Here is a 26,138-nt window from a genome sequence, read left to right on the forward strand (position 1 = left end):
TTCCAAATTGCTCTTTGAGATGGTTGGATCAACTCATAATTGATCTCACTTCTTCTGATTCTTTTTTTTTTTAAAGCACTTGCTCAAGGTTACACGGCCAGGTGTTTCTGGGTGGGTGCTAAGTGTCTGAGCCTGGATTCGATCCCAGGTCATCCCGACTCTGGGGCCAGCGCTCTTACTCGCTGTGCTACCTGGCCGCCCCTATTGATCTCACTTCCTGACAGGCTTGTTGATGTCTCTGTCTCCACCTTCCTTTCAAGAATAAAGGGGCACGATGAAGAAGAGCATTCAGGAAACTGAAACTTGAACCTTACCAACAGTGAGTGTGTTCAACTGCCTTAGGCCTTAATTTATACTTTACACTCACTTTCACAGTAGTAAATGGATTTTATCCTGTGTGCCAACTGAGTAAACTTTTGAGGCCATGTGGAGGAGACAAGAAAAGATTGGGGCACAACCCAAGGGGTTGGGGCATAAGCTCAGCAAGTTAAGAACTATTACTGGAATATTCCATACCTCTAGGAAGGAACTCAGAATTTGGAGAGCACCAGGAGGGAAAGGTGAGATGGGTGAGCAAGTACTTTTTACAAAGTTGTAATAGAGAGTAAGATGGAATGGCGAAATTTGAATGTCACCTGGTGATAGGAGCATCTGTTAGAAGCTCTAACCAGGGGTGGGAAACTTGTGTCTAAGCTATATCCCAATGAGGCCTTGGTTTTTTTTTTCAGCTTCATCTACAATTCTAATGTGAAGATTGATAAATCAATTTTTACCTTTTTTATTAATAAAACCTAATTTGTATATCTTGAATTGATGGTTTTGTGACTTACATGGACAAAATGTGTTTGTAACAGGTAAGTTATTTATAAAAATTTTAAAAGTTCTATACTAAGTTGTACCCCCATAGCATTAGGAGAAACATTGTCCCCACAAGCTACCAGACTGCTCCAATTCAGAGGCAAAAGTATCCTACACTGAGACCGATGCAAGGATTTCAAATGGTTGAATTTTGAGTGTGTAAGCAGATACATCTTAAAACAAAATTTATATAAATATTGTTGCATCTGATATTACTATAATAACTTTCCTGCTGTTACCAATGGGCCAAAAGTCAAGAGTTCATATGCATGTGAACACATCAATTAAATAATTTCTTTTGTTTCTTTTAGATAACCTTCTTTTAGTTTCAGACTTTGTAATCCTTCCCTCCCCCTCCACAGAGAGAAAAAGGACCAGAGATATTTCCACACTTGTGAAGGTAAAAGCAAAATCCAATAACCTAAACAACAGCAACAAAAAAGCTTCATCGCTCATTAGGGTTTTATTCCTCAACGACGGCAGGAAAATGCCAATAAAATGAGATTTTTATATTGCCTGGCTTATTAAAATATACTTGATAGCCTGGAATACACTAAATGAAACAATAGCATTTATCTATCTTTATATTATATTAAAAATAAAAATTACTATCTTTTCTAGTTAGAATTATTTGATGAAGCAGACTCACAAAGGCTTTTTGGTTCCCTTTTACGCTGACTGTTTTAAATCCAGCAAAAGGGATTCGTCATTGCTTCCTTTTATTTTGTGTTGCAAATCGATATTTTCCACAGGAACCTGGGTTTCCTCTTCTGCTTGGGAAAGATATACTTCCCTGCCTTGTTCATTCTCGGCTATAGCAGTCATTTCTGTGTAGAGCTCATTTAGGGGTTCCTGAGCCCCCCTGCTGCCAAAGATATCCATGCCCATATCCTGAATGCCTTCTTGGCCTTCTGCGGTAGTTTGTCCTTTGCCTTTCTTATGGAGATGCATCTTGAAAGTTTCTTTTGTTGGAGTTGCTTTAGAAATTGTTTTCTTAAATCTTTCACCAGACTGCTTCAGTCTTTCTCCTGATGACTGCCTCAGTCTTTCTCCTGACTGCCTCAGTCTCTCCCCTGACTGCCTCAGTCTTTCTCCCGACTGCCTGATCCTTTCTCTCCTCTCAGGAGTCACAATTCTAGTCCGAATTCTGTCTACTTTCTTGTCAAAATTCTCTCTTGTCCTCTGCATGTTTTCTTTAGAGAAGGCCTTTTTGATGTTATCGATTTGCTTCTTTCCTGACTTTTTAAACTGGGCAGCTCTGCTTTCTTCAATTTCATATTCTTCATCAGAAGAGAGATCATCTGGGAGGCAGAACTCATCTTCTTGTATATTCTCAAGCAGGCTTTTTTCCTTAACGACAGAGAGAGATGTAGGACATTGGACATCCTCCTGTGTGGGGAGAGGAAAATAATGGAAATTATTATACTATCCATTTCTACATCATTTAAAGTTTTACAATATCCCTGTGAGGGAGGTAGAGAAAGTTATATTAGGCCCTAAACCTTCAACTTCCTAGAAGAGGAAACAGGCTTAAGAGGATGGAGTGACTTGCCCCAGGTCACACAACCAATGATGTGAGGGGAGGCATGGATAGATATCTCTGGGGAGACTCTGATTCCTGCCCTGAGGGGTGCAGGAGAAAGAACTGCAGAGGTTACTAGAGCCACAAAGCTTTCCTGTAAAAAGAGGGGTATCAGACTAGAATTACATCTGTTTGCCCCCTCAATGATATCTTAGAGGCATAATTATTTTAAGTTCAAGCCACTTTCCAAGATGCTATCCCACCAAATGTTAGTTACACAAAAGACCATCTCAGATAGTGAAAAGCAAGTAAGTATTGAGAAATTCATCCAAAAGCCTCATAGTAAACAAAGTATTTTTAAATCAAAAAAGACTTCAAAAAGTTTAGAATCAAAACTGACCAATAGGTAATAATTCTATAATATGATAATGTAATATAATGTAACATAACATAATATTATGTAATGTAATGTAACATAATATAATGTAAAAATAAATATAATAATATATAATCCTATAAGATATATATAATATATAACAATACATAGTAATAATCCTATTTCAACTTGGGCAAGTCACTCAACCCCAACTGCCCTCCAAAAAAGCAAAAAATTAAAAAAAAATCCTATTTCAAATACATATTAAATCAGTTTAGCAAATTAAAACCAAAGGAAGATTCAAAGGGAAAAACAACTTGCCCAATGAGGCAATCGATTTCTTTTTTTATATGAATTTTATTTTCCCTGTTGTAATGTAATGCCAAGGAAAGGCAACTTCCCAAGGTTCAGAATACCAGCATAGGTGCTCTCCATTTTATTCAGTGACAAATTAAGAACAGAGAAGGTCAAAACATGACATCATTCAAAATACAGCATTTACTAAGTGTGATTAATCAGCAATCTTAGTTCCTGGGGATACAAGGCTTAGCAAGGCTACAAGATACATTGCCAGTCTCTTCATTAATTCATCCTCTGTCTGCAGAACAGTCCTAGAACCCCTGAAAACATTAGCAAAACCCTCTCCCAGGATTTCTGTAAACACACAACAAGAAAATCCTTCTTCAGGGCTTCTGAACCAACAGAAAGGTTCCCAGACCCCTGCAACAACAGCACTGTCCTTCACCAGTGGACAGCATTCACTCTCTGTCTGCAGGACAGTCTCAGGAGCTCTTAGCCAACAGAAAAGTTCCAGGACTTCTTCAACAGGACTGTCTTTCACCAGTGGACAAATCTGGCAAAACAATATCAAAACAGACAAAGTACCAGCAAAACAGCCATGTCTCCTCAGTCCTTGGCAGCTCCGGGGGCAGGTCTCAAAAGTCCAGGGCAATTCAAAGTGGCCCTCAGCAATCCTCTCAGTCTCTCTCTGCCTCCACGAGGGTGCCGCTTCCAAAAAGAAAGTTCTTCTGCCTCTCTCTTGTGTCTCTACAAATCTACATCACCAGCTCCTCCCAGTTCAGGACTCTCTTTTCACATCAAGTCGATCCCACAGGTGGGATTAACAAGCTCTGGGTTTTAACACAATCAATTTGAAAACCAAGCCAACACAGGGATCTTTATATTCCATTACTATCACACCTGTGAACTTAACAAATATCAATAAACATGAGCATTCTCAATATTAAAGAAAAATAGAAAAACAGTGGTGTATGCAACTGTGAACTTATATTGTCTAGCTTTTTTAAAGTGTGTACAGGCCTACCTCGTTTTATTGAGCTTTGCTTTTTTTACTTAACATATACTGCATTTTTTATAATTGAAGGTTTGTGGCAACCCTGCATTGAGCAAGTCTATTAGCGTCATTTTTCCAATAGCATGTGCTCACACTGTGTCTCTTTCACATTTTGGTAATTCTCATAATATTTCAAACTTTTTCATTATTCTGTTACTATGATCTGTGATCAGTAATCTTTGCTGTTACTACTGTAATTATTTTGGGACTCCACAAACCATGCCCATATAAGATGGTGAACTTAAGAGATAAATGGAATGTTTGTGTATTCTGACTGCTCCACCCTGTAATAGTAATGGAATTTAAAGATCCCCCTGTATTGTCTTGGTTTTTGGATTGATTGTGTTTAAGCTTGTGAATCCCACTTGTGGGATGGACTTGTTGATGTGAAAAGAGAGAGCTGAACTGGGAGGAGCTGGTGATGTAAATTTAGAGAGACGCAAGCAAAGAGAGAGGCAGAAGAACTTTTTGGAAGCAGAGGGCCAATTTGAATTGCCCAGGACTTTTGAGAGCTGCCACCCAGAGCTGCCAAGGACTAAGGAGACATAGCTGTTATGCTGGTATTTTGTCTGTTTTGGTGTTGTTTTGCCAGATTTGTCCACTGGTGAAAGACAGTCCTGTTGTTGCAGAGGTTCTGGAACCTTCTTGTCGGTTCAGAGTTCCTGAGACTGTTCTGCAGACAGAGAGTGAATACTGTCCACTGGTGAAGGACAGTGCTGTTGTTGCAGAGGTTCTGGAACCTGTCTGTTGGTTCAGAGCTCCTGAAGAAGGATTTTCTTGTTGTATGTTTACAGAAATCCTGGAAGAGGGATTTGCTAATGCTTTCAGGGGTCCTAGGACTGTTCTGCAGACAGAGAATGAATTAATGAGGACACTGGCAATGTATCTTGTGGCCTTGCTAAGCTTTGTCTCCCCAGGAACAAAGATTGCTGAGAACTTCCCTTGGGTCAATGTACGTTGCTCTTAAATATAATAATATTGGGGTGGCTGGGTGGCGCAGTGAGTAAGAGCGCCAGCCCTGGAGTCAGGAGGATCCAGGATCAATTCTGGCCTCAGATACTTAACATCCACACACACAAAAAAAACTGGCTGTGTAACCTTGGGCAAGTTTCTTAACCCCAATTGCTTTATAAACTATAGTATAACATAAACATAACTTATATGCACTTGGAAATCAGAAAATTCATGTGACTCATTTTATTGCTCTATTTACTTCATTGTGGTGGTCTGGAACCAAACCCCAACATCTCCAAGATACACCCATATTAAATTTAACGCAGTAGCAACAAAACCGTCCTACTAATTAGTGTCCCCCTTGGACCTTCTTTCTGTTCATTTCTCTGTATTTAAAATGTGTCACTGACACATTTCTTCATCTTCATTGTAACTACCCACCAACTGTCTCTCATCCCAAATAGCTCTCCCTTGTAAAAAAGAACACATAGCCAGCCACTTTCTTCTGCTCTGCTTGTTTTAACATCTCTTCTGTCTTTTGTTACTTAAAATTCCCTGGCACTGGGCACAGGGATGATAGATGAAATAAGAAATTATGTGTAGGAACCCTGTTGCTCTGATGAATCAGTGGTGGTGGGAGGGATCAAAATTCCTTACAACTCCTCCCCACTCTTAACACCTGCTGTAGCCACAGGCTGCACTATCAGTAGGAAGGTCTGACTTAAGAGTAGAAGATTGAGGGGGAAGAGAAGGTTGGGCTTGGGGATTTTTTTGCCTCCTTTAAAAAAATATATTTTTATTCTCAGTTTCCAAATTCTCCCTCACTTCACCTCCTCCTCTACCCACTGAGAAATCAAGAAATATGATATCCATTATACCTATGAAGTTATACAAAATATATTTCCACATTAACCATGTTTGAGGGTCAAGGGAAAGCAAGAAAATAAAGGAAGGGAAAAAATGCTTTGTTTACATTCTGAGTCCCTCAGTGAAGAGAAGAGTTAAAAATTAGTATCTGATGGCCACAAAACCCGCAAAATCCCAACCTGAAGAGTTTAGCTTTTCTCTTCCTCTCTCTGCAAAAACAGAACGCCATAAAATGTCTCTTAAATGAACAGACAGTACCCAGAGAAGCTTTGGTCACACAGGATTATTCTTTTTAGCAGGGGGTTGATCAGGGAACCTTGGGGTCCCTCCAAACCACTTGATGAGGTTAGAAGATAAAAAGGACAGGTAACAGAAACAAAATGACGGAAAGATTTGGAAGTTGACCATTTGCACCTTATAGAAGACATATCCATCTCAGATTTTGACTGACCAGTGTAAAGGAAGTATTTTTTTAATGCTTATATATTTCTTTACTCTTTTTGGAGGTGTGAAGAAGTTCCTCACTCACCTTTTTGGAATTATAAGGTCAGTTAGCGACTGGCTCATAATTGAGCCATTTCCTGGTGGCTTTTATAAAATAAGAAAGATCTGAAATCAGGGTTATCCTGGCATTTGAGAAGTGAGTATTGAGGAAGAACCCACTTGTACTTTGTTTTTTCCCCTTGCACCTCTTTCTGAGTGCAGCTTTGGAAGGAGGTTTCCTTCTCCTTACCTTTATATATCAGTAATAGTACTTTGTGGGCAGCTAGGTGGTACAGTGGATAGAGTGATGGGCCTAAAGTCAGGAAGACTCATATTCCTGAGTTCAAATCTAACCTTGGACACTTATTAGATTTGTGACCCTGGGCAACTCATTTAACCCTGTTTTCCTCAGTTTCCTCATTTGTAAGATGAGCTGTTTCTATGTTTTCTATGTTTCTATGCCAAGAAAACCCCAAATGGTGTCACAAAGAATCAGACATGACTGAAATGACCAAACATGTCCCAGGTTTATGGGGGAAATATTTTATATCTACTATTCTTACAATGCTATCTCAGGAAATAAATGTATTTGCTTTAAGCCAGTTGTCCTCTTAGCTGACTACTGAAGGCAGATATGTCAGTGAAGCTTGGGGATTATAGTGCTAGGAGTGTGGACTCACAGATCACCTTGAACCTAATTAGAGTATCTCTCATTCCTGGGGGACCCAACTTTTTAGTGAAGTTGGAGAAGTGAGACGCAACATTTCAGAACTGCAAACCTCTATGGTTTCATCTGTGGAGGAACTTTCTCCATAGATGTGGATCTGTATCTGAAGTCCTCTTTGCATTTGGTCTTTGTAGGTTGCTGTGAAAGAAAAGAATTCACCAGTGCTGCCAATATGGTGATGAGCCTTCCTGAATTTATATAAGCTGGTCCTCAGATGAAAGACTTTTTTTTTTGTCATCAAGTGGCTTGAAAGGACCTGTCACATCTTAAGGCATAGTCTTCAAGAACCCAGGGCCACCTACATGCCATGATGAAGAAGCAGGGGAGGACTTCAGGGGAGGATTAATTGTGGAGAATTCATTGTAAAAAGAGAACAACAGAGAGAAAGAGACATACAGAATCTTCTTTTCAAACCCCATTCCTCATAACTGGATTTGACATGTATTATAACATCTTTTGTTTGCTTTGTTCAATTTCCCTTAATCACCCCTTGTCTCTCTCCCACTCCCTTCTTTCCTTCTCTCTGTCTCTCTCTCTCTATCAAGCCACAGACTCTCCTTTATTCAGTTGAAACATATGCATGAAAATATGTGGCAATGGAAAGACAAATGGCAGCTATAAATAGGTCATGGCATGCTATCAGCAATGACTTGCATAGGAGAAGGGGATAAAAGACATCACTGAGGCAGTGCATGCTCTAGGAAGAAGGTAGGATGGTTATGTAGTGAGTATGAGAGACAACAAATGGACAGGCTGAATACACCATTTGTTCTCCAAAGACATTCATGCTCCCTTAGCATGGGGAGTATTCGCCTTGGCCAATCTCTCCATTTCTCACTATCATTGTTTGTCTCTGTTTCAGTAGTTTCTCTTTGTATTTCCTTCTCTCTGTGTCTCTGTGGCTGCTCTGTCTCTAATTCTCTCTCTGTCTCTGTCTCTCTGTCGCTGTCTCTGTCTCTGTCTCTCTCTTCCCCCCCTCAGCAGACACAATTTAGCATGACCTCCTAACATTACAAATGACAAAGCTGAAGTTCAGGGGGATGTGAATTGTCTAAGGTCATATAAAGGTCCCACATGTCAGTAGCAGGGTTTGATCCCTGGTCCTGTTACTCTAGAACTAATGCTCTTTCCATTCTACCATTCTGTTTCATGTGATACATCAAAGGCTAAAGGGATATATGTGTGTGTATGTGTTTGGCCTTGTACAAGTAGTATGGGACAATGTGAGAGTTGCTGCAGGAGCATGTATAGATATTCTACCTGTGCGACAATTCCTCAAAGAATAAGGAAGAAATAAATAGAATAAAATTTAAGCAGAAGAAAAAGTAACAAAAGATAAATGAAGCAGGCTGATGTAGGAACTAGAAAGGGAGTTTTCTGGAAGAGCCCAGAATAGGGAAGGCCAAGGACACCAAGTCAGTCTTCCCTCTACGTTTTTTTTTGTTAGTTTGTTTATCCTTTGTCTTACTCTAGCTGGCAATAATGAGAGTTCTATAAGAACACTGAATTTTTTCACTAAGAAAATTCAAATTAAGAAATAGATGATGGTCACATTTTTTTACTTCAGCTAAAAAAACCAGAATTATATTCCCCCAAGGTTTTGACATAAAACTGACAATTCCCATTTATGAGAACTCTCGTTCTTAGCTTTAAATAGCTCTCCTCATGACAACTTCTTGGGGGCAAATAGTCCAAGTATTATTATATCCATATTACAGGTAAGCAAACCAAGCTTGAGAAAGATGAAATGACCTTCCCAAGACCAACTATCTAATATGAGAACTGGGACTTCTCTGTTTAACATATAGCCAGACTTGCTTTGCTGTTTCTCACCCAAAATATTCCATTTCCAGTTTCTGTCCCTTCGCCCTGGAGTGGCCACCATACCTGAGTCCCCTCCTCACTCCTCTCTGCCACTTAGACTCCTTCAAAGCTCACCTTGACCATTACCTCCTGTATGAAGCCTTACCTAACCTGCCAGCTGCCAGAGCTTCCTCTATTGAAATAACGCCGTGTTTATTATGTGCGTGCATGTGTCATCTACTTATGTGCATATATTTTGTTTCCCTTTAGAACATAAATTCTTTGAGAGAATGTGCGGTCAAAGAGACTGTGGCGGTCCCTCCTCCCTGCTCTTTAGTGCAGCCCTGCCTGGAGTTTTACACATCCTGAAGTCTAAACTATAGATGGGTGGGCCTGGATTTGTCAGAGGTCCTGAGCTCCAACCACATAGTCATTTTCCTAAGTTTCTGACTGAAGAGAGAGGAGTTGTATTTTGTATTTTTTAATTCATGGATTCTACACTTTCAATTTAAAAAATATTAAATAGTAATTATAGAAAGTATTTATATAGTGATTGAGGTTTGGAAAGTACTTTACAAATATCTCATTTTATCCTCACAACTACTCCGGGAGGTAGTTGCCAACTATTATGCCCATTTTAAAGATGAGCCAATGAAGGCAGACAGGGTCTTGCCCAGGGTCATACAGTTAGTATCTGAGACTGGATTTGAACATAGGCCTTCCTGAATCCAGGTTCAGTGCTTTAGACATTGCTCCACCCCACTACCTCAAAGTAGTTTTTTTTTTTAAAGAGTAACTATTTTATTTTATTTTTGCTTTTTGGAGGGGGGAAGGCAGGGCAATTGGCATTAAGTGACTTGCCCAAGGTCACTTGTTAAGTGTCTGAGGCTGGATTTGAACTCAGATCCTCCTAACTCCAGGGTTGGTACTCTATTCACTGTGCTGCCTAGTCTCCCCTCAAAGTAGTTTTTAATTGGATTTTCTGGTTCATGAGTGCCTGTTGCATTTTTTAAAAACCTTGAATCTGTTGGTCCCAGCTAAATTTAGATTTAGTCCACAGTATCACATGCCTGACATGATGGTATAATGGAATTATATCATATATCACCATACCTAGAACATATATGTGTATATGTATGTGTGTACATAGTAATGATATATAATATAATAGTGTTCAAAGTGTCATATCTTTTCTTTGGCATAGGTCATGCTAAGGAGAATGGGAAGACCAGTTGCAGGAACAGGGATTCAGGCCAAGAACTCTATACTACATAGATTTCTGGGGCAAAAAAATTCAAGGAATTTGGAAGAGCTAATCATTTATCTAGATCCACCTGTCTCCCCAAAGCCTCAGTCCTTTTAGGGAAGTTTCTGGTGTTCCCAACCCATCCCTTTTCCTGCCTGCCCTGACATGCCAGTGTGGGCAGGCATGGGATTGACATGCTCCCTTTCTGATTCACGGGATCATAGAGACTAGAGCTGGAAGGGGTATAAGAAGACAAGTAGTCAACTCAAATAGAGACAGATCCCTAAGGGCCAGGTACTGACTTAGAAAATCACAAATTAACATTATCTGTGTTGTATTTTTTTTTATTTTGTTAAACATCTCCTAATTACATCAGTCTGGTTCAGCCTCACTCAGGAGTTTTTCCAACCCCTTGTGGCCATGAGCCACAAGGTCATGAGAGTGATACCTGTACCCATCCCAACTCCCTCATTTTACATACAAAGAAATTCTGCTGCTCTTAGGGTTGGCTGTAAATTTTCACTTTTTAAGAACTTCTATTTCTTTCATAAAGCAACATCACACTTATAAAACTGACTTTGTTTATGAGAATTCAGGTGATAATGATGGACAACAATCAGGAGGAAATCTAGTAGATTTATTTCTAGTAGAAATAGAGGAAATAGAAATAGAAGCAAGGCAGCACAGTGGATACAGCACTGGGCCTGGAGTCAGGAAGACTTGAATACAAATCCATCCTCAGAAATGTGGCAAGTCACTTAACCCTGTTTGCCTCAGTTTCCTCATCTGTAAAATGAGTGGAAATGGCAAACCACTACAGTTTCTTTGCTAAGAAAACCCCAAATGGGTCACAAAGAGTCTGTTACCCTTGAAATGACCAAATAATAAATAAACACAGAAATAGAAGGAGAGTAAGATTCAAGAGAACTGGGTGTTTGTCAGTTTTGCTAATCATGCAGTATTGAGTAAATGATGACATGTTTCTGGATCTCAATTTTCCTATCTGCAAAGGTAGGGGATTGAACCCTATGATTTCTAAGGTGCCTTCCAGGTTTGATTTTATGTGTTTCTATAAGTTAAAGGGGAGAGTACAATATTGCATCCATAAAATGTGTATCCTTTCCTAGTGTTTAACTTAACACTAGTAGTATGGTATAATGAATGGAAGGAACATTGGATTTAGAATTAAGGAACCTGTGTTCAAATCTTGTCTCTGCTATTTAGTATGTGACCTTGAGCAAATCATTTTACCTCTGGGGACTTCAATTTCTTTATGTGTAAAATGAGAGGACTTATACCCCTAAATACTATAATGTTCTGTGACATTCACGGACTCAATTCAGAAACGTATATCAAGTGCTGGCCATTAGAGGAGATAGAAAACTGAGAAAAAAATCAGTGATGGGTTGAGCAATTTGTATAGAACACAATAGGGAATTAGAGGGAAAAGTCAGGACATGGTCTCTGCCATTTAATATCTTCAACTTAGTGTAAGAATACTTTACCCAGCTGACCCTTCATTCTTAAAGGCCATCCCTACCAAGCCAGAAATAGCTGCAGGATGGGCCCTGGATTGTGTCTATAATCTGAGTATCAGCCTAGTTAAGATCAAAGAGGCTCACCATGAGAAGTTTGGTAAGCAAAGTGAAAGAAAGTTTTTGGCCATAGCCACTTGTGATATGGTCTCCTGAAGTGTGGAGAAGCTGTAGTCTGGGTCATCAGAGGGAATACACACAGTGATGGAATCACTGCTCTAGGAGTAAGGGAGAAAGGGAGGGAGGAAAGTAGGACGCACACACATATAGACAAGTATACACATTTATACACATATATAAAGCATATATATGTATGCATGTATAAGCCCTGTATAAACATACATACATTTATGTACATGTGTGTATGTGTATATGTATACACATAATATTTCTTGATAGCTGGAGCTAGTTTTAGTTTGAAGAAGCAGGATAGACAAAAAGCATTCTTTATTTGACAACAAATAGATTTGGAGTCCAGGGATCAGAACCTGAATCCTGAATTTGTTATGTATGCATATATGTAATTAGGGAAGTTGGATTATGTTCCTTATTCCTCACTTTTCTTAACTGCAAAAAGTCTAACCATTAAGTTGTTCATAATAGACTTGCAGTTTCATGTGTAATCATCTTTTTTTATTTTACTATGTTATAGAAATGCTTGTTTTACTGTATAATTAAAAAATAAAATAACATTTTAAAAAATGTCTAACCATGGGACAACTCTTTATCAAGGCTGGTGTGATGAGGGAATCAAATGTGATGATGGAAGGTAAATCACTCTCTATAAAGTCACCTAATATTATTGAATATTTTAGATCCTCACTTCTTAGTATAGTACATTGTACATAGTAGGTACTATCAAATTTGTTGAATTTGAAGATTGTGGATTTGGTGATACTTTATTGTATTTCCTTGAGAAAGGAGTTCCTTCCTTCTTTCCCTCCCTTCATCTTTCCTTCCTTCTGAGCCTTCCTCCTTCCCTCCTTCCTTTCTTCTTTCTTCCCTTCATCCTTCCCAGCAAAACGGCATGGAGCTGGGAGATGGAACATTTTGTGCAAGGAACAGCAAATAAGCCAGTACAGTTGAAATGTAGAGCATGTGTCTCAACACAGAATACAACAGAATTGTATTCTGTAACAGTGTATGGAAATTTATTGCTATACATTTTGAATCCTTTCTTATGTTCTGTTGTGCACATGACATTCTTTTTTCCCTTTTCTTATTATATATTTAAGCTTCAATATTTAAATTTGTGTTTCTTTTTCTTTTCTTGTATATTTAAGTTTCAGTTAAAAAAGATTAAAAAAGAAACATAGAATATGTGGAAGGTAATAAAATGTAAGAAAACTGAAAAGACAGAAAGATGTCAGGTTGCAATGAGCTCCTGGAAGTAATAGGGAGCCACTGTAGTTTAATGAGCAGGGGTGTGGGTGACATGGTCAGATCTATACTCTAGAAAAATCACTTTGACAACAAAATGAAAGATATATTGGAGTGGGGAGACCCTAAAAGAGGGTCTTATTACAATTATCCAGCTACTTTATTTGACAGCAATGACTGATCAGTTCAGATGAGAGTCAAAGATGCCTACAAGAAAAACCAGGCTCAGTAGGAGCTCTGATGCCCCATCCCTCCTTCATTCAGGGTTTATAAACACAGATGCGGATGGCATGTTGGCCCTCAGTGGTTGCATCATTATCAGAAAGTCTTGCCAGAGGTTGCTATTTAAAAATACAATTCTGGGAGTCAGTTGTTGGGTCTGGTGTCTTTGCTTGGGGCCCATGCTACCTAGACCACTTGGCAGATATCCAACAACTCATGTATCTACACAGTTTCCCTCTGCTGCCCATTTTAAAGATCAATAATGTGAAGTACAAAGTAGTTCAAATATTTCTCTTATTTGGTGGGATGGGAGATGGGGGATCCAGACCTGTAGCTTATTCCCTATGGGGAACTTCCCTATATGGAAACTCCCTACATTGATGCAATTTTAGAGACTTTTTTTTGAGAGCCAAGAAAAATTGATTTGCCTGTGGTCAGAGAGCTAATGTGTTTCCAAAGTAGGATTTGAATCTAAGACTTCCTGACTTCAAGGCCAGTCCTCTATCTATTATATAACTCTGCCTCCCACTTGCCTACATAGAGCATGTAGCTCAGAAAGTGGGACAGAATCATAGGATCATATATTCCAAGCCAGAAGGGGGCTTACAACTAATCAATTCTAAACCCATCCTTTTGCACATGAGGAAACTCAGCCTGAGAGAGGTTAAGTGACTTGCCCAGGGTAACACAGCCTTATCTTATTATCTGAGTCAGGATCCAATCTACTGCTTCCTGACAGCACTGTATCAACTTGCTTACATTCAGTTCCCCAACCTTTGAAGAATGCTGATGTCTCTCCTTCCTGCTATGGTCTATATTTTTTCAACATAAGGTTATATAAAATGAATTTTTATTATTTTGGCCCATCCCTAATGAGGTAAAAAGTTAAAAAGCAGCAGAGATGATTGTCATGTACAGCTAATGGGCTAAGAAAGCCTGCCTCATATTGCATTTCACAGGCAAGAAATAGCCTTGACTGATCCACAGTTCACTTTACACTTAATGGTTGAGAAGCTTGGGGTACTAATAATAGCATGCTGGTTCCCATCAGGAGGATTTTATACTGAAACCCCTTTGGAAACCCAGACCCATTTTACAGTGTCAGAGATTTTAGAGCTAGAAGAAACCTTGGAAGTCATTTATTTTGACCCCTCATTTTATAGAAGAGAAACTGATACTCATTAAGTAATTTGCCCAAGGTCATTAGGTAAGTAACAAGTGGCAGGGCCAGATTTTGAGTCCCAGTTCTCTTAGTCTAAGTAGCTAACACTGTCTTCCCTACCCCAAGCTCCATTCCACTATACCATGTTATTATTAAGCCCTGTAATACAGAGTGACCTCTTTCCTTTGGATAGTACTTGTAGGATAACAAAAGTGTGGAAGAAACTTAGGGTAATAAATATAAATCTGAGAGCAAGCTTACCTGGAATATGACCACTCGGAATTTGTTTTTTCTTAGCACTTCCTCTTGCTTGGTCTCCACCTTCTTCACATTGAGGCTATGTTTCTCCACACGAGCTTTTATTTCTTTTACATTAGCACTGACTTTGCGGGTTTTCTCAAAAAGCTTGTTCACTATATATCCTGTGTTACTGTGTGCCTGGGAAAGCTTCAGCATGTCAATCTGGACAGATTTGATTGTATTTTCCATTGTTCGATGTCTCTCTTCTATTCTCTTCTGACTTTCTTGTACACTGTCTATTATTGTAGCCACTTTGTCGAGGACAGTCACAATTGTTAATGCCGCATCTTGGTCTTCATCTACTGAAACACCTGACAGGCGATTCTGATGGATTTTGTCAGCATTGGCAGTTGATTTGTTGTGATCCATTTTGCTTCTTTTTTTCCAGGGTTATCTATACAGTGGCTGAAATATAACTATCCCCACAATTAATTCTGGCACTTACAGCAAAAAAGTTAGCTTGACAGCTGGCCACATAGAGGTTTAAAGGGTAGGAAACTCCACCCCTGGAGGTTGGTCAAGTATTTATAACTAGAAATATCCATATGCAATTGTTCTGCAATATGAAACCCGTCAACGAGTTTGGCATTGAGCCCATGCAGTGGTTATTCTAAAATTGTCTGTTGACAGACCAAGTGACTCAAAGACGACAATAACAGAAGAGGAAAACAGAAAAGAAAAGCAACCTGGAAATTTTTCAGGGCAGTATTATTACTCCCATTTCATTGACTCTTTTTCCTCTGGATGATTTCAGGCAATAATTGCTTTTAAAAAGCAAATCAATGTTTATAACCTGAAACTTCTGCTGCTTTTAAAACCTAGAAACCAAATAATATTAAAGCACATAACAGACACGCTAAAACAGAGGCCATATATAGTGAAAACATTGTATTTTAACATGCTTTCCAAACCAAATATTAAAATCAATTGTTTATTTTCAACAAATTATTAAATTCTACATGCATACTTCTGAAAGTCTAAACTACATGTTAAACAGTTGAATACATCCTACTCACATTTCAAATCTTCCAAACATCAACAATCTATTAATAAAACTATAACCAGAAGTCTAATTTGGAGAAAGGGCTTTTTTTTTTAAGCTCTTGGCATATTTTCTTCAAGAACACTGCTTGTTAATGATCTTTTTTTTGTATTTTAATCACAAACACTAATACAATCAATTTATTTTTTGTGTTAAAACAAATATTTTCTTTAAAAAAGTGGCTTGAGTATTAAAATGGTTTTAGTGAAAAAAGTAAGCTTGATTCCAATTTGTTGCCTTTTAGAGTCAATGATCACAATAACTAAATCTACCAAGGCCCACTTTTTATGGATCTGTTACATCAGCACCATAACATTTTTCAAATGTAAGAAGTGTTTCTCAAGGAAAGTAGTGCTCAATTTACAGTCCAAACATTTTATAAATATTTTACAGCTACACACATATACAGCTTCACAATTCATGCGGTAAGCAGTGTCTAAAAAAATCATGTACTAAATCTCAAAAACATTTAAATATCTATTTAAACACAGTGTCTTCTAGGGTTTTTTTTGTATGAAAAGTAATCTGTAAACATCTTTTACCTTTAGTTCATGCTTGATTATTGTGATTTTGTGTGTGTGTGTGAGACTCTATAATCATTTGTGAAGTGATCTGGGTTTGCAAAAATATTACATTCCATGAATAAAGTACAAGTCTTATATAACCATGTGTTACAGATACAGAAAATGAAATTCAGTATTTAAAAACACAAAACAGAAACTCTATAATTGTTAGAGCTGATGCTTTTCTAAATACAAGCCGACAGTGTTCCACTAAAAATGTCCAAAAATAAGGCCTCTGAAATAAATTTCTATTCTTTAAAAAAAGACATAATAAAATGTTTGTAACATGGTTGGTGTACATATAAAAAGTCATCGAGCTAAACCATTCTGGATGACGTATCTGATGTAAAATGGCCTAGGTTTTGCTTCTGCCGACGTCCTCTGTTGTTCTTAGGGCATTTTCTGTTTTTTAAAAGAAGAAAAAAATAAAGTAATTATTGCATTTAGCATATTATATAAGTTTTCCAAGATACCCTGATTTCACACACAAAGAAAAAAAAATATATATATATAAATAGTGGGGGGGGGAGGTACAGGAATGATGTGCTGTTCAGGGTAAGGGAGGGTATTAGTATGACTCTAGATTCCATTTATTCTGTAGAGCTGGGAGCAGAGGGGTAGGGCACATTTTTTCTTTCACGGGAAAAACTCATAGTGATGTAGAATACTGGGTTTCTTGGTTTACATTCATTTCAGTTGTGTGCAACAATTTGTGATGCCATTTGAGGTTATTCTTTGAAGAGGTACTGGAGTGATTTGCCATTCTCTTCTCCAGCTCATTTTACAGATGTGGAAACCAAGGAAAACAAGGTTAAATGACTTGCCCAGGGTCACAAAGCTAGTAAGTGCTTGAGGCTGGATTTGAACTCAGGAAGATGAGTCTTTGAAGGGTAGAAGGGTTTGAAATTTCCCTAAGACTTTTAGGACACCCTGTACTCAAAAATTCACTTGATGTAAACAAACCCAAAAGGCATAAATAAACCATTTCCTGAGTGCTGCTTGCATCCAAGTAGTATGTTACAGTTTCTAAGGTACTTTCTTCACAATGCCTTGTATCTATATGATGTTTTCACATACAGCTAATACATTTGATGTGGAAACAAATACTACTATGACTATTTTTCAGAGGAATCTGAGGTTATGCAACTTTTCTAAGGTCACACAGCTGACAAGGGGCTGAGAGGAAGGACAAGAATAAAGTTCTTTTGATTGCTACTGTAGTATGCTTTCAATCATATCACACTGTCTTTGGATGGAATGACTAGCCTGACATGACAGTAAGACCTCAATTGACTGGAATGCTCAGAAAAGACTAGTAACTATGTATTTTTTTAGCAAGTCATTTGATTTCTAAGGGTCTTAGTTTCCTAGTCTGTAAAATGGGGCGGAGGGGTTTAACTAGATCATCTCAAAGGTCCTTCCTAGCACTGATATTTTATGGTTCTATCAGTGTTCTTAATAAAATTAAACATTCCTATATCAGGACCCTTCCAGCCATGGTGGGAGATTTCTAATCTCAGAAGTGGATTCTGATGGTGGTAAAGTTGGAGTCAAGTCACAGAGTTTGAATTGCCAAACCAAGATCCAAATTTAGCAAGACCATTTGAGTATATGCACAAGACTATTTGTACTGGGGGCAGTGCTACAGGGGAAACGAAATACTATAAAATCTTCTAAATTAGTTAACAAGAGAACTATGAATAACGGAATTATGAGTGAGAGGAAGGAACAGAGAAAGAGAAAAAAGTACATACAGGATGACCAAAACCAGAGATAGCCAAGGGCATCTCTATATCTGCACACTGAAAATGCAGAAGGTCAATGTGTGATGTAATGTCTATATAAGTTACAATTTAAGAAAAATAAACAGTTATCCCTCCCACATCGTGACTTTCCCCATCGCAGTTTCAATAAATATCAAGGGTTGGCATAAGAAATTAAATGGGAATTTTTGAGGAGTTTTAGAAAGTCACAGAGGACATGCAAAGGTCAGCAAATGATACAGAAAAAGTTCAGAAACTCAGAAATTCATAAAATATATGTATAGTATTATATGATATCAACATAATTTATCTTTAAATACCATAATAATTCAGACTTCTTCTCTGGTATGAAGGGAGGGCCAAAAAATTTTACATGCATTTTCTAGATCTTGGGGGCACCACTCTCCTAACCTCCATGATGTGGAAGGGATAACTGTATAAGCTGTTTTATAGGCTTTGACCTGTATTCACTGGGATGCTAATAGACACAAGTCAGCACCTAACGGGATCTCCCCAGCAAGACTTCAAGTAGCCAACATAGTGAGGTGAGAGGATGCTTCTTCATTGGAATAAAGTCCCAGGATGTCAGAATTCTGTGGGATTTCACATCAGGATACCAAGATGGTCTCAAAAGACCCAAACCCTGGAAAGGAAGAACCCCTTGGAAAAAAGATGGAAGCCATTCTAGGGAATTGCCATGGAAAGAAGAACCCTGGGGTCTTTCTGAGCTGTTATGACTGAGACTGGGAAAGCTGAGCTAAGATAATGTGGAACACAATTTGCTGGGCAGGAAATGCTGTGCGCATTTAGGGTCCATACTCAGGTGGCAGATGACAGGAAATCCTTACGGAAGGAACTGGCAGCCCAGATCTAGAGATAAGTGTGGGTTGCTCCAGTTCAGAAAGGAGGCACACTGTCATGAATTCTTCAGACACAGTAGAGTTTAGCTCAGGTCATTGCCTAACTTGATTTTTTCCAATTTCTTTTATATCATTCAAACTTCTAAATGCTTCTTGTTTCCTGATCTCTAAGTCATGTTTCTATTTAATTTGCAATTTCTCCTTATGTATAGTTACTTTACATTTGGAGGAAAAGCAGCCAAATTAGACGGAATAGACAACAAGGAAGTATTTTGTTGATATTTTAATAACTGTTTTTAGTGTAGTTGATTTCCTTTATAATCCTATGTATTTTATTTAATGCATTAAAAAATATTATTCTGACAAGGTACCCATAGATTTCAACAGACTGCCAAAGAGATCCAGTAATGAAAGAAGTTAAGGACTTCTGATTTAGGGAAAAAATTTCTACTAATTTAAGATATTCAAAAGTGGGAAGTGCTGCCTTGAGAGGTGGGTTCCCCTCATTAGGGGGCTTTAATCGAAGCCTGGATGACCTTCTGTTGGTGATTTTAAAGAGATGATCCATTTCATGTTCAAATCTTGAAAGTCTTGAGGGATTGTTTTTCAAGATATTTTAAGGAGGGAAAATGAATAAAAGAACAGAAAAAACTCAGGTAGTATTAATGCTCAAAAGAGGATACCAAGAAAATATTAGCTACAGATCCACATGCCTACTTTGCATATTTCTAAAATCTTTCTGACAGTATTCTATATCTTCAAAAGGGAAATACGAGAAAGAAAGAAATAGGTTTTACTGATGGTTCTCTGCATCTGAACACATCTTTGGGGTTGCACAATTGACTGAAAGGTATGTTGATTACAGAAAAGCATTTGATATTATCCACCTCCAAAAGAGAACTGGTGGACTTAGAGTACAGATTGAAGTATATTTTTTCCTTTTCTTTATTTTTCTTACTTATTTTTTTGAGGAACATGGCTAATGGGAAAATATGTTTTGCATGACTTTTATAATGGGTATAATATTTCTTGCTTTCTCAATGGATGGGGGGTGGTGGGAAGAAGAGAATGTGGAATTGGAAATAAAAATAAAATAAAAAAAGCATTCAACTCAAAGCAAATCTCGACTTTTAAAACTCCTCCAGCTGTCTCTCAATTCGGCCTCTTCTGGTTGGTGGAGTGCCAATTAGCACAGGCTGCAGTGTCAAGATGGTTAAGTCTAAGAACCATACCACCCACAAGCAATCACAAAAATGGCACATAAATGGCATCAAGAAACCTAGCTCACAGAGATACGAGTCTCTGAAAGGGGTTGACCCCAAGTTTCTGAGAAACATGTACTTTGCCAAGAAACATAAGAAGGGGCTGAAGAAGGTGAAGGCTAACAATGCCGAAGCCATCAAGGCCCTGAGCACCAAGGCCTCCAAAGCCAAGCTCCTCAGGCCCAAGATCCCCAAGGCCAGTGCCCAGCCTCCTGGCCACAAGATGGCCAGCAAACATCCAGGCCCTAGGGTCAGCACCAAACATCCAGGCCTCAGGATCATGAAGCTTGACTCTAAGTTTGCCAGAACCACTGACCCCAAGGCCGCCAAGCCCACTGACCACAAGGTCACCAAGTCTGCCTCTGTCAGTAAATGTGATCCTAAGGCTACCAAATCTGGTCCCAAGACCACCAAATCTGATGCGAAGGCCACCAAGTCTGATACCAGTGTTGTCAAGCCTGATTTCAAGGCTGCCAAGTCCAATCCCAAGGCAGCCAAGTCTACTGAGCCAAACCTGCCAAGTCCAAACCCAAAGATGCCGGGGCTAAAGGTGCTAGTCCCAAGCCTTCAAAATAGATGCTTCAGGACAGGACTTGTTTAAACCTTAAACCACTTCTTTTTCCCAGTCAGGGTATGATTATTCACTGTTTTGTACAAATATAAGAAATGGTGAGTCATAAGAAACAAAAAAAACCTCCTCTGACAAAGAGTCCTTTGTACATACTTGCTGAGATTTTTTGATAAATGTAACCACAAGAATAATTCTGTTGAAGGATCTTCTGATCATTAAGGAAAAGTGAGACATAAAACAAAAACTAAATGGTCTACAAAGTGCTTACTATGCTCATGGAGGATGTCCTTGAAAGGGGCCGAACAGAAGAAGGATGCCCTATAGATGATGAGGTCTTCCCAAAGCTCCTATTTACAGATGATATTTTGCTCATTGAATCAAATCCCACAATATGAAAAGACTTCCTCACTGAGATCCATGATTATACAAAATAAGTGAAGAAAATTACTTTGCCATAGTAGTTCTCTAGGGAAGCTACTAGCAAGAATGCTAAGCACTCTGGGAATTTGTTTTGCTCAGTTATGCATATTTGTATTTCTTTTCATTTATTTATTTATTGATTTTTGGAGGGCAATTGGGTTTAAGTGATTTGCCCAAGGTCACATGGCTAGTTTTTGTGTTAAATGTCTGAGGCTGGATTTGAACTCAGGTCCTCCTGACTCCACGGCTGGTACTCTATTCACTGTGCCACCTGGGTAAGGTTGGCAGGAGAGAAAATGTATTTCTGTTCATTGAAAAAAGTTAATTAAAAAAGCAAAAGAATGATAAGCACTGAACTACATATACTTTCAATAAAATAGACAACAAAGACCATGAAGTTGCAAGGTTTGTATTTCTGCCAGGGCCAGATGACTGTTGTTATCTATGCTCAGAATCTAGACTGGTCTCTCTCATAGAAGAGAAGGTGAGGGGCGGCCAGGTGGCTCAGTGAGTAAGAGCACAGGCTCCAGGGTCGGGATGACTTGGGGATCAAATCTGGGCTCAGATACTCAGCACCACACCCAGAAATAACTGGCCGTGTAACTTTGAGCAAGTTACTTAACCCCAATTGCTTATAAAAAAATAAAAAGAAGAGAAGGTGAAGGTCCTGGACAAATATTCATCCATTCTGTAAGTTATCAAGGAGACTGAAGGTTTCCTTTTTAAAAACTAAAGAAGGCCTTCCACTTGAAAACAAAGAATAAAAATATCTGAAGAAGCAGAGGGAAATTCTGACCAGGGTCAGAACCCTGAAGGGAAAAGAATGTAACAGAGGAGAAAGGGAAGAAGGACCAAAGAACACTTAACAGAAAAGTAATAGATATGAGGTTCCTCATTAGAGGGAACTGGAACCTTTGTTGGATTGTACTCCTAGGAGTGATGGTGTTGACCTTCAGGTACAATCAGGTAAAACACAATGCATTAAGGGTTAAAGGAATAAGAGTGGTGATTGGTAGGTTCCTGACACAGCTATTTATCTGATGATAACAGAGAGCTCTGCTGTTTTCTTGTGGGGCAGGTATCTAGGAGATGCCAGGGAAGTTTCCCAGACCTGTCAAGCTGGATGATTATTATTCAGTTCTGGTAACATAAATCATACTGCCAGTATTGCTAAATACTATTAAGTCTTGATCAGGGAAATGAAGGCTGTAGGGGCAAAGATGGTGCTTTTTATCACTGAAACCAATCAAAGGCAAAGTTTAAGAAGAGAGAGAAAGGCAGAATTGATAAGTGAAAATCTGCTTACAAAGATAGTGTCTGAAAATAGAATCCAGTAGGTGACACAGCAGATAAGAGTGCTGGGCTTGGAGTGAGAAAGACCTAAGTTCAAATTTTACCTCAAGCACTTACTAGCTGTGTGACCCTGGGCAAGTCACTTAAACTCTGATGTCTTAGTTTCCTCAACTGTAAAATGGAGATAATAATAGCCCCTATCACCCAGGGTCATTGTGAGCTTTGTAAACCTTATAGCACTATATAAATTTTGTTGTTGCTGTAGTTATTTCTTGACTATGGCTCAAAAAAAAAGGAATTACGGGTTACTGGCCAGAGATCGTATCTACTGCTATAGCAAGGATGAGTTAAGAATGTAGACCTGGAGTCCTGCAAATTTAATCAAAAATGAAAAAGGAGAGAGAACATTGACTAAATATCCACAAATCTTACTAACATGTAGAGGAGATAGAGATGCCCAGATTTTCCACAGGACATGAAATGTAAGAAAGGAGCTGGCACTAAACCCACTGCCTAAGATGTTTATATACAAATGTACAAATTATGGGGAACAAAGTGCATTAGATACACTTCCTTGGTGCAAGGAAGCATGGTGGGATGAGGCCAGAAAATGGCTATGGCTAGGAAATTTTGGGTTCAGATTTGGGTTTCATTTTTAAAATTTTTATTTTTAATTTATGGAATAAAAAAAAACCTTTCTATAACATAGTACAATAAAAAGATTGTACATGAAACTGCAAATCCACTATGCCTAACTTGCTATTTTTTCAAATATACAAAAAATTATCATGTAAATTTTTTTTTCTTCTTCTTTCCTCTCCTTCCCTTCTCCCCCCACCCTAGGGATGGCTACCATTAGACACAAATAGGTATACACACACACACACATATACACATATATAGAGTGTTCTATACATACTTCGATATATCAGTTCTTTTTCTGGATGCAGGTAACATCTTTCTTCATATATCCTTTATAGTTGATTTGGATATTTATAACAGACAATATAACTTACTTGCTAAAAATCATTCTTAAAATACTATTGCTGTTACTGTATGCAATGTTGTCTTGGTTCTGCTCATTTCACTCCAGTTTCATGAACATCTTTCCGTGTTTTTTCTAAGATCATTGAGCTCATCATTTCTTAGCACAATAGTATTCCATCACAATCATATATCACAGCTTGTTTAGCCACAGGAATCCCTGCAATTTCCAGTCTTTGCCACCACAAAGAGAGCTGCTATAAACATTTTAAAACATATAGGTTCTCTTCTTTTTCCTTAATCATCTTCAGAAATAGACCAAGTAATGATATTACTGGGTCAAATGGTATAGACAGTTTAATAACTCTTTAGGCATAATTCCAGATTGTTCTCCAAAATGGTTGGATCTTTTTACAATTCCACCAACAATTAATTGGTATATGGATCTCCTGGTGGGGAAATGTTAACTACTAATGAAGATTAATAAATGTTCTGTGATTTATAATCCTTTTAAAGAGTTACCTGGGGGTGATGGAAAGTGACCAGCCAAGGTCAAACTGCCAGTGTGTGTCAAAGGCAGAACTTAAGCCCAGGTTATCCTGACTCCAAGGTTGGTTCTCTATCCATTACTCCATGTTGCCTCTCATATTTAGAGAAAAATATAATACAAGGTAGAGAAGCTTGATGGGAGCAAATTAGAGATCCAAACAAAGGAATCTAGGAAAATTTGACAAACACTTTCCACTGGGGTCAAGCTTTCTAATAACTGCATAGATCTGATTTACTTACCAAGGGTCATTAAAAGTAATATGTGGTGAAAAATACAATAAAATGTTTTGCATGATTGAACATGTATAACCTATATCAAATTGCTAACTCTCTCGGGGATAGGGGGAAGTGAAGGAAGAAGAGAGAATATTTCAAAATGAATATTTAAAATTGTCTTTATATGTAACTGGGCAAAAATAAAATATCATTTTAAAAAGCAATATGTAGGTGAGTAGGTAAGGACTGCCTAGACGAGTGAAATGAGATGACTTGTGAAGATTGAGATAATCATTTCTGGTTTCACCTTCACCAGGAGAAAGCAACAGCATCCTAAGGAAACTAAAAAGCAGTTCCCAGGTTCCAGGGGGATACCAATGCTTTCACCATAGGGGACAAAGTAGGTGCATGTTACTAGCCTTGACTGACACTCTCTGACAGCCCTTGTTACCTTACTGTCTGTCTCCTCCCTTTTCTTGGAACTTGTTTCACCTCCTCAGTCTCTTAGAAGCCCAAGAGTTTTCCAGTTGCTAGCATGTCTAGGCCTGTAAGTAGGATTGCATTTCTGGTCTCTCAACTTCCATGCTGAGCATGCCAGAACAATTTCCATGCTTTCTCCTTCCCCACAGAAAAAAAGGAGAGCAAATTCGGTAACCTCCCATACCCCCTTTCTGGATTCTAGCACCTTTCATACAGTTATAAGATTTAGGGCTGGAAGGAACCTTAGAAATTATCTAGCAAAGGAGTTCTTAACACATTGCATCATGAACCACTTTGGCAGTCTTGGGAAGACTACAGACTCCTCAGAATAATGATTTACTTTTTGTTTTCCCTGTAAAACTTTAGGTTTTTTTTTTTCATTTTAGTGATCTTTGTTTTTAAGCTTTAGACCCGGTCTGGAGTATTATAGTCAGCTGTGGTCACATTTTAGAAAGAACAAGCTGAAAAACATCAAAGGCAAGAGAACCATAATAGTGAGGGTTTCAGAACAGTATTTTACCTTTTTTTTTGGAGGGCAATTGGGGTTAAGTGACTTGCCCAAGGTCACATGACTAGTATTTGTGTTAAGTGTCTGAGGCCGAATTTGAACTCAGGTCCTCCTGATTCTATTCACTGTGCCACCTAGCTGCCCCAAGAATAGTATTTTAAAATGCATAAAATATTACTAAAAAGGAAACCAATTATATTGAAATGAAATAATAAAAAAATTCACAGCCCCGTAGTTTAAAAATCTCTGATTTAGCAAAACTCTTTTGTTTTTACAGCACAGGAAACTGAAGCCCAGAAGGTCAAGTAGTTTACCCAAGTTTACACAAGTTGTGCATAGCAGGGTTAGAATTTAAACAAGTCAACAAGGATTTATTAAGCAATGACCATGGGCATAGGAATGAGAGTCAGGAGTGCAGCCTGAAGAAGAAGAAATAGTTCACCTGGGCAACCTCCTTAAAACAGAGGTTCTGGAAGGAAAGCAGTCAATAAGAAGGAGCTGTCACAGACCCAAAGGGCACTTCCAATGTGATAAGTCCAGGGGTGAAACTAACTTCCGGATTAAACCTAGAGAAGTCCTCTGATGCCAAATTCAGTACTCTTTCATGCCCTGATTTAATCCTCTGACCAGATCTGGATACCATGGTTAGTTTTGGCCCCGTTTTAGGTAGGGCACTAATCAGCTGAAGGCAGCCATGGGAAGACCAGGATGCTGGCAGTCTCAATGCCACATAAGAACTGTGTCGAAGGAAGTGGGGTTATTTCATCCAGAGAAGACTTAGGGAAGAGGGTTCTATCTATCTATCTATCTATCTATCTATCTATCTATCTATCTATCT

The 26,138-nt window shown here is 38.5% G+C and overlaps 2 protein-coding genes across 2 annotated transcripts in view; both read right to left on the reverse strand.

Moving 5' to 3' along the window:
• Positions 1 to 1,302: 1,302 nt before the first annotated feature.
• CAVIN4 (caveolae associated protein 4) lies at positions 1,303 to 15,317 on the reverse strand. The gene is made up of 2 exons (XM_069088066.1): positions 14,751 to 15,317; positions 1,303 to 2,247 (listed from the first exon to the last, which is right to left on the reverse strand). Exons 1-2 carry the CDS (start codon positions 15,156 to 15,158, stop codon positions 1,528 to 1,530), a joined length of 1,128 nt encoding a protein of 375 aa, XP_068944167.1. The 5' UTR covers positions 15,159 to 15,317; the 3' UTR covers positions 1,303 to 1,527.
• A 347-nt stretch (positions 15,318 to 15,664) lies between these two features.
• The window catches only part of TMEFF1 (transmembrane protein with EGF like and two follistatin like domains 1), a 150,389-nt gene continuing 139,915 nt past the window's right edge, over positions 15,665 to 26,138 (reverse strand). The window contains exon 10 of the mRNA XM_069088064.1: positions 15,665 to 16,796. Within this exon, the coding sequence (XP_068944165.1) occupies positions 16,712 to 16,796 (85 nt within the window). The 3' untranslated portion in view covers positions 15,665 to 16,711. The remainder of the gene's footprint in view (positions 16,797 to 26,138) is intronic.

This window comes from Petaurus breviceps, unplaced genomic scaffold, assembly GCF_028583685.1.
Source record: "Petaurus breviceps papuanus isolate PSGF00001 unplaced genomic scaffold, PetGlider_PUasm1.0 184, whole genome shotgun sequence".
Taxonomy (NCBI): domain Eukaryota; kingdom Metazoa; phylum Chordata; class Mammalia; order Diprotodontia; family Petauridae; genus Petaurus; species Petaurus breviceps.